General features: G+C 33.7%; 1 protein-coding gene across 1 annotated transcript; it reads left to right on the top strand.

Moving 5' to 3' along the window:
* Nucleotides 1–207: 207 nt before the first annotated feature.
* LOC104120663 (uncharacterized) lies at nucleotides 208–913 on the top strand. The gene is made up of 2 exons (XM_009632468.1): nucleotides 208–510; nucleotides 668–913. The coding sequence occupies exons 1-2, from the start codon at nucleotides 208–210 to the stop codon at nucleotides 911–913; spliced, it is 549 nt and encodes a 182-aa protein (XP_009630763.1).
* The last annotated feature ends 9,053 nt before the right edge of the window (nucleotides 914–9,966 follow it).

Here is a 9,966-nt window from a genome sequence, read left to right as displayed (position 1 = left end):
GTTTACCTCTATTTTTGTTTATATTTCTTTTAATTCAACTAAGAATTTGACACAAGAAATTTTGGTTAATTTTATTGATTAAAAAAATGGTAAATTCTGTTTATATAAATATGAATGCCATATTACATGACTTATTATTATTTTTTTCTTATTTCATAATTACCCAAATTGCTTCTAATTTATCTATTTTTTATGATAGTTTTCATTATGTCGAATTTATCAAAGCTTGAATTTGTGGCACTTGACATCTCCGGAAAGAATTATTTATCATGGGTCCTTGATGCTGAAATTCACCTTGTTGCAAAAGCTCTTGGCAATACTATTATACAAGAAAATGAAACATCAGGTCAGGATAAAGCAAAGGCTATGATTTTCCTTCGTCATCATCTCGATGAAGGGTTAAAGACCGAATACTTAACCCTAAAGGATCCATTTGAATTATGGAGTAGTTTGAAGGAACGATATGACCATCTTAATGCAATGATATTGCCAAGAGCTCGATATGAATGGGTTCACTTACGGTTATAAGATTTTAAAACTGTAAGTGAATATAATTCTGTTGTATTCAGGATAACTTCCCAACTTAAATTATGTGGGAAAATTGTGAATGATGAGGATTTACTGGAAAAGACTTTCTACTTTTCATGCATCAAAAATGGTATTGCAGCAACAATACCGTGAAAAGGGTTTAAAGAAATATTCTGAATTAATCTCATGCCTCCTGGTGGTTGAGAAACATAATACCCTTTTAATGAAAAATCATGAAGCTCGTCCCAATGGATCTGCACCATTTTCCGAAGTGAATATGGTAGTAGCTACTCAAAAGTCTGAAAGAAGACAAAATCATTATCGTGGTCGTGGTCGTGGTCGTGGCCATAGTCGTGGACGTGGACAAGGACATGGAAGGGGATGAAATAACTATCGTCATCATGGCATAAATAAACAAGAAAACAATAAGGATCCTCAAAATAATCCTTTGAAAGGTAGAGTTAATATTTGCCACAGGTGTGGTATGAAAGGTCATTGGGCTCGTGTTTGTCGTACACATGACTATTTTGTCAAACTTTATCAAGCATCCAATAAAAGAAAAGATAACAATGTGGAGGCACACTTGACTTTTCAAAATGATGATGATAAAGCAGGCCCCTCAAACAAATATGATGATGCTAAGGCAAATCTTGCATATAAAGATGATGATTTTGGAGGCCTTGCAAATATTACTCATTTAGAAGCTGAAGACTTCTTTGAGAATATTGACTGAGGAATTTAAGAAAAGTTATTATTTTCATATTATGTCTTTATGTAGTTTGTTCTTCTTAAGTGTACTTTCCTAAAGCATCATATATGCTAGTTTCTATATTCCTCGTGTAATTTCTAATGTTTCTTTTATTTATAGTCTTTCGTATTTCTTATGATGTACTTTTTGTTTATTTATGAAAAATATGGAAATTCCTCAGTCTTCACTTAGATCTAAGATCAATAAAGATGATATATGTCTTTTGGATAGTGCTACAATACATAATATTTTAAAAGATACAAGATATTTCTCTTATTGGTGATGAAAGAAGCCAATGTTAATACAATATCTGGCAGTACAAGATTAATTGAAGGCTCGGGAAGAGCATATTTATTACTACCCGGAGGAACAAATTTGGTTATTAATGAAGCATTATATTATAGTAAGTCTCAAAGAAACTTACTAAGTTTCAAAGATATTCGCCAAAATGGATATCACATTGAGACTACAAATAATGAAATGATTGAATATCTTTATAGTACTACAATAAAGTGGGGTAAGAAATATGTGCTTGAAATGTTACAAGCCCTTTCCTCCGGCTTATATTACACAAGTATTAGCAGGATTAAAACGCATGCCATAGTAAATGAAAAGTTTACTAATCAAGATAATTTTATTATTTGGCATGATCGGCTGGGTCATCCTGGTTCTACTATGATGCGTAAAATAATTGAGAATTCACATGGACATTCAATGAAGAACCAAAAGATTTTTCAATTTAACGAATTCTCTTGTGCTGCATGTTCTCAAGGAAAATTATTTATTATACCATCAACTATTAAAGTTAGGATGGAATCCCCTACATTTCTGGAATGTATATAGGGTGATATATGTGGGCCCATTCACCCTCCATGTGGACCATTTAGAAATTATATAGTTTTGGTTGATGCATCTACAAGATTGTCACATGTGTGCTTATTATCAACTCGCAATATGACATTTGCGAGATTGTTGGCTCAAATAATAAAGCTAAGAGCACAATTTCCAGATCATACAATTAAGACAATTCGTCTTGATAATGCTGGCGAGTTTACATCTCAAGCCTTTACTGATTATTGTATATCAACTGGGATAACAATTGAGCATCTGGTTGCTCATGTTCATACACAAAATGGTCTAGCAGAATCATTGATCAAACGCCTCCAAATAATTTTTAGACCAATGCTTATGAGAACAAAACTTCCCATTTCAGTATGGGGTCATGCTATTTTGCATGTAGCATCACTTGTGCGGATAAGGCCCACAAGTTGTCATAAAGTCTCCCCATTGCAATTGGCTTTTGGTCAGGAGCCAAATATTTCCCATCTTAGAATCTTTGGATGTGCGGTATATGTTCCAATTGCTCCACCACAATGCACAAAGATAGCCCCCCAAAGAAGGTTGGGGATATATGTTGGGTATGAATATCCTTCTATTATAAAATATCTGGAGCCTATGACTGGAGATTTATTTACTGCAAGATTTTCTGATTGTCATTTTGATGAATCAATATACCCAACATTAGGGGGAGAAAATAAGCAGTTGAGAAAGGAGATAGATTGGAATGTATTATCACTATCTCATTTAGATCCTCGAACAAATCAGTTTGAACAACAAGTTCAAAAGATAATTCATTTGCAAAATATTGCAAATCAACTGCCAGATGCATTCACTGACCTACCAAGGATGACTAAGTCACATATTCCAGCTGCTAATGCTCCAATTCGAGTTGATATACCGGTAGGACAATCAATAAAAGCAAATGAGTTTAAACCACGCTTGAAACGTGGTAGACCAATCAGTTCTACGTATAAAATCCCTGAAAAAGAAAAGGAGCAAATGATCAAAGTGATCATAATACGGAGGTAGTGGCTCAAGAAGAGCACAGAGACATAACAAATGATAAAACCTCAAGGGAGGTTCAGGTACCTGAAAATGATGAGAATAGAGAAATCTCAATAAGTTATGTCTCAATGGGAAAAAGATAGAACCAAAATAATATTGTTATCGATAACATTTTTGCTTATAATGTCGCTGTTGAAATAATACAACAAGATGAGGATCTTGAACCAAAATCCGTTGATGAATGTACACAGAGAAATGATTGGCCAAAATGGAAAGATGCTATCCAGGCAGAATTAACTTCACTTGCGAAACGTGAAGTTTTTGGGACTGTAGTCCAAACACCAAATGGTGTTAATCCTATTGGCTATAAATGGGGTTTTGTACGTAAAAAGAATGATAAAAATGAGGTACAAAGATATAAGGCACGCCTTGTTGCACAAGGATTTTCATAAAGGCCTCATATCGATTATGAAGAGACGTATTCTCCTGTTATGGATGCTATAACATTTCGTTATCTCATTAGTTTTGATGTCCATGAAAAGCTTGACATGTATTTAATGGATGTGGTTACAGCCTACCTTTACGGCTCGCTTGATAATGAGATATACATAAAAATTTCTTAGGGATTTAAAATGCCTGACGTACATAATTTGAAGTCCCGGGAAATGTATTCAATCAAATTACAAAGATCTTTGTATGATCTAAAACAATCAGGAAGAATGTGGTATAACCACCTTAATGAGTATTTATTAAAGGAAGGTTATATAAATGATACGATTTGTCCACTTGTTTTTATAAAGAAAACAACATCAGAGTTTGTTGTACTCGGAGTTTGTTGTACTTGATGTATATGTTGATGACATAAACCTTATTGGAACTCCTACAGAACTCCAAAAGGCAATTGATTATTTAAAGAAGGAATTCGAGATGAAAGATCTCGGAAAGACAAAATTATGTCTTGGTTTGCAAATTGAATATTTGGAAAACAGAACTTTTGTTCATCAATCTGCCTACATAGAAAAGGTATTGAATCGATTTTACATGGATGAAGCACATCCATTAAGTACTCCGATGATTGTTCGATCACTTGATGTAAATAAGGACATGTTCCGACCTCAAGAAAAGAATGAAGAGATTCTTGGTCCCGAAGTACCATATCTTAGTGCAATTGGTGCACTGATATATCTTGCTAACACTACAAGGCCTAACATAACTTTTTCAGTTAATGCCTTAGCAAGATATAGCTCTTCTCCTACAATGAGACATTGGAATGGAATCAAACACATATTACGGTATCTAAAAGGGACTACCGATATGGGATTATTTTATGGCAATGATTGCAGTCCCGATCTTGTTGGTTATGCCGATGCTGGGTATTTATCTGACCCACACAATGCTCGATCTCAAACAGGCTATGTGTTTATAAATTGAGGCACTGCCATATCTTGGCGATCGACTAAGCAATCAATCGTGGCTACTTCATCTAATCATGCTGAGATAATTGCTATTCATGAAACAAGTCGAGAATATGTATGATTGAGGTCTATAATACATCATATTCGAGACAAATGCGATTTGAAGTGTGACAAACTACCCACAATTTTGTATGAAGATAATGCAACATGCATAGCCCAATTGAAGGGAGGATTCATAAAAGGGGATATGACAAAGCACATTTCACCAAAGTTATTTTTCACACATGATCTTCAAAAGAATAGTGATATCAATGTGCAACATATCCGTTCAAGTGATAATATGGCTAATTTGTTCACCAAATCTCTACCGATGTCAACCTTCAAGAAACTAGTGTACAAGATTGGGATGCGAAGGCTCAAGGATGTGAATTGATGCTCTCATCAGGGGGAGTTAATACGCGTTGTACTCTTTTTCCTTACAAGGTCTTGTCCTACTTGATTTTCCTTGCAAGGTTTTTAACGAGGCAACCAAAAGGTGTATTTCGAAATATATGTACTCTTTTTCCTTCACTAGGATTTTTTCCCCATAGGGTTTTTTCCTAATAAGGTTTTAACGAGGCACATTATCTATCGACATCCAAGGGGGAGTGTTATAAGAAAAATTAAATTATGGTGAATGTCTATTCTTCCTCCATGATCTTCTCAAATGCTTAATGATATATTCAATAACATATTTTTCTATGCTTAATGACATATTCAATGACATATTTTTCTTCATTTTTCATTCTTATATAAAGGTTTTGTAATAGATAGGAAAACACACACTATTGAAGAAAAAATAAAATATCTCTTTATCTTTTTCTCTCTATATCTCTCAGTTTTTTTTTTCTTGTTCTATATTGTTACTTTGAGTAATATTATAATAATATTTATAATAGTATGGCTAATGTTATATATTTTCTAGCTGATAACATTCTCTCTCCACATTATCATACTGTTGTCAGAAAGATCCAGGTTTGAGTTATCAAGAATATTCATCACAGTAAATTTTTACTCCCTCCGTTTCAATTTATGTGAACCTATTTGATCGGGCACGAAGTTTAAGAAAAGAAAGAGAAGACTTTTGAACTTGTGGTGTAAAATGAGGCACATATATTTTGTGTGGCTATAAATCATTGTATAAAGGTAAATTATTTTTAAATAGGAAAAGTGAACATTCTTTTTGGCACGGACTAAAAAGAAAATAGACTCACATAAAACAGAGTGAGTATTTCTTATTGCAGGCTGTGAACAGATTGTCTCCCTAGGCATAACAGATTGATAGCCTTACAAAAACGTCTGAATTAAAAAAAAATAATTAAAAAGAAAAAGTATATATTGGGAAGTCAAACAAATGACTTGTTAGTGAAGCCTGAATAGTACATGTACTGGTGGGAAGATGTAGGTAGTCGGTGGAACAATAAAGGTATTTGCAAGTTGGCATGAACTTTACCATTATCATTAAAAAGGAAAAAGAAAGTGAATATTGAATAGTATCTTGAATAAGTTTGGTAAATTCATTTGTCTCTACATGAGAAGAAAGGATGGATGATGCTTAATGATATTGCCTTATCTCCAGAAGTCTCCTTTGTAGTTGATTTTGTTCTCACCACGGTTATCAACACTTTATTACCTGACATTTGTTTACTATCTCATTTGTCTTGTCCTTTTTTCTCTAAAGATTTCATTCAACTACTTAATCAAAATTAAAAGATATTGAAATTGATAACAACAGTCTCGCCTTGTGTTTCAGTTTTCAATCCTTTTCCTTGTGAGCTTCTGCCTCTGGATGACTTAAATACTACCAACATATGGCCAGTTTTGGATGCCCCTCTGTGTTTTTTTTCCTAATATCTGGATTCTGTTTTTAAACTGTCAAGTGAGTCAAGTCGCTTTGATGTAGTAATTTATTATCTTTTTACCTTACTTTTGAATTGAAATGAACTTCAGGCTTCATCTAGCAGCATGGTCTGGGCATGCCCAGATAGTGGATTATCTCTGCAAGAACAAAGCCAATATGGGTGCTGCTGCTATGGATGACATGGGTGCAATTCACTTTGCCGCTCAAAAAGGTCATCGGGAGGTTGTTAGGCTTCTGGTTAGTTCTGGAGTGTCCGTCAAATCATGCAATCGTAAGGGTATGACTCCCCTTCACTATGATCTCACTTGGAACTCGTCAAGAATTTGTTGAAGAAAGGTGCAAATGTTAATATCAAGAACAAGTCCGGGAAAACCCATGTTGATCTGGCAAGCAATGAAGAAGTCGCCTTCATTTTACGTCAACCTGTAACTGCACCGTCCAAAGAAGCTGTAAATGGTGAAGAAAACAGGGTTGAATCCGAATCAAAGTCATCCTCACTGGAGAATATACAAAGCTCTGATGGCAAAGCTGTTGCAACTGAGGAAGGAGAAATAGAGGCTGAGAAAGATGAATCCCTCAAGAGAAAGGGTGACGAACATGAAACCAATGAGAAACCAAAGGAAACGAAGAAGGCCAAAGTCTCTTTAAATCATCTTCTATCCATAGATGACAACCAGGAAGATGAAGAAAATCTTTGAGCACCCTAAATGGAAGAATAACCTTCTCTAGCTACAAGTGTTACTGACATGTAAACTAGATATTCTACTAGCATAATAGTTTACTAAGAGCATCTTATAAATATGTAATCTTTTCCTTTAAAAGAAGCAGAACATTATACTATCATCTAACTTGAGTTATTGGATGAAACTTTCCCGGTTTTATCATCGTGTTCTGCTTTAAAGTCCGTTGTCTTTGCTGAAGTGTGAACTTTAAGTGACTCGTCTTTGCTCAATTGTGAACAGCAGTGACTCTAGTGTGTGCAGTAACTTTCAATAGCACTCCTCATTTATACCAGAAAGGTACTAATGTTAGCATAAGTATATTGGAGAAGAGGCTGAAGTTCACAAACCTTAGTAAAATTTTACGTGGCACCCTATTTGGTTGTCTGCATTTGTGCCGATATTTTTTAAAGGTGGTACTCAGTATATAGTAAACTTTAGACAAATGCTTCTTCTCTGCCTTTTCTTTTTCTTCTTCTTCTTCAGGTTCTTCTTTTTCTTAGTTGTTGTAAAATACTATTTTTAAAATTTATTGCAATTGAACTATAATGCTTTGAAGAAGTGACGCTTGAATTTGGAATATGAAAAGTGAGTTCAAATCAAGTGTTGTTGGAAAAGGTTGAAAACATTGGCAAATTACCATTAGTGTTGTTGCAAAATGGGTTTGTTTGATTTATTATTATTTTTTTAAAAAAGTGATGATTGGGGTTTGTTCTTTATGATATTTAGAACTTATGTTTTAAAGTTAGCTCATATGAAGTAGATTTGAATGATGAATCGTGTATTTGTCAACCCGAAGTACAAAAAATACTTTTTTGGTAAAAAATTGTTACCTGAACTTCAGACATATACGACTGAAGTTCAAGCAAAAATGTGGCTGAACTTATTGCCTGAACTATTGCCATAAAAATAAACAGTTGCTGAAAAGCTTTACATAGGAGATTTAGAGATGAAGAAAGGAATTGAGATCATGGGTCAAAAAATTATCATGTGTTGGTGCCAGTAATTAAGGTACATCCCAATACAAATAATTTTCATATAGTGTGTCAAATGGCTTAATTTTAGCTATATATAAGCATAGACTTCAGTCTATAATGTATGAAGTTAGGCCTTGTCAAGGTATGAAGTTAGCGTTGTCAAGCCAAGCCACAATTCACACAAAACTATTTAAGTTTAATCTTAACAAGGTCATACTTCAGGCAAAAAAATATCTGAAGTTTACAAAACTTCAATCTCGTATATCTGAAGTGTATTCTAAAGTGGATAAATTAGCAAAACAAAATTTGCGCGGGTATGACTTCGGTGGTTCCAAAATTGGTTATATCTGCACTTATCCCCAAACCTTAAGGATAGCACTTGGAAAATGGATATAGGGCAACTTTAGCCCAACTTGTTAATTAGAGGATATACCATGTAATTTAGTCTTCTAGTAGGGACTAGAACCTCAATTCCTCAACTCACGATCTCAAACATTAAAATCAAATTTAAGCAAATGCATAATATAAAATCACCTTGTTCATTTCTCACATTATTGCAAATCAAGAATTGCTAACCACATACCAATGACCAAAAGTAAAAGTCTGTTCCAACTAATAGGACAAGTTTTCACAACTAATAGGAGAATTTACATTAAGCCTTAAAAGTTTTATTTGCAATTTGAATCTCGATACCTACTAAGAATTGATGAAAGAAAAGCAATGTACCGTATAGGTGAAACCGAATGCATTTGCCAATATAGGCGTGGTTAAGGCTAGCAAGTGAGCCGGTCCAGGATCGGGACCGTTATAACTGGTTTTAGTATGCCTTGGCCGGTCTCGTGGGTCGGTTGGGTTGTCAAAAATAGTCGTTGGCTATTTATAAAATAGTCATTTAACCCCTAACTTTGTTTAACCCCAAACTTTTTATAATTCATTTTTTCCTATTTTCAACTATAAATACGCTCTCATTCTTTTATTTTTCTTACAAAATCATCAATCTATCACAATCTCTCTCTAATTTTCTTTTATAATTGCTATTATCGCTTACTTTATTATTACAATTTCTGAAATAATTATGAAGTTGATGAATTGAAATTTTCAACGATAATCAATTTCAACAAGTTTTAATATTTTAGTTTTGTTTGTTTGTTTTATTTTCTATAATTTATTAATTAAGATGACTTCTTTAAAAAAAATATTTTAGTAAAAATAAGGAAAAATCCAAAAGTGACAAATCTAGTGCTCAATATTAGAAAATCTTTTAATCATACTTATAAAGGTTTTCCTCGCACAACCGTAAAAAGCGATATTTATAAATATAAATATGAATATAAACAATATTTGCGCTATTTATTTACTCATATAAATTATCGTGTTGCTATTACAACTGATATTGATAGAAGTAGCGTCACACATGGTAGTTTATTGCTTTCAGTCAAGCAAGACTTCAACTCAATAATTATAGAACATCTATGAGAGAGAGTTTGGAAAAATCAGTACTTTTCAGAGATTAAATCCGGTCGAAAAGAAGAAATTTTGGACTTGTTGAATCACAACCAGATGAAAACGAAGCTTACGAAGAAATGTTAGCTGAACTTGTGGAAGATGATGCTTCGCCCGAAAATGGCGATGACCAGGCTACTTTTCCACCATCACCAACAAAAATTTCTTTGGACTTTGATGGATTATTTATGAAGTTTGTAAAAGATATCATGTAACTTGTATAAACAAAAATTAGTATGTATTATTTAACTTGTATTTTGGCACATCTTGATTAGTTCTTTTTTCTTCTCAAAGATGGCACATTGTTGTGCTCATTTTATAGGGGATGAAA

Source organism: Nicotiana tomentosiformis, chromosome 12, assembly GCF_000390325.3.
Source record: "Nicotiana tomentosiformis chromosome 12, ASM39032v3, whole genome shotgun sequence".
NCBI lineage: Eukaryota > Viridiplantae > Streptophyta > Magnoliopsida > Solanales > Solanaceae > Nicotiana > Nicotiana tomentosiformis.
The sequence above is the reverse complement of the archived record's forward strand: the minus strand, read 5'-3'. Positions and strand labels throughout refer to the sequence as shown.

Coding starts and splice junctions, on each gene's coding strand:
- LOC104120663 (XM_009632468.1), top strand. CDS start 208: ATGTCGAATTTATCAAAGCTTGAATTTGTGGCACTTGACATCTCCGGA. Junction 511..667: donor CAAGAGCTCGATATGAATGG/GTTCACTTACGG, acceptor ATGGTATTGCAG/CAACAATACCGTGAAAAGGG.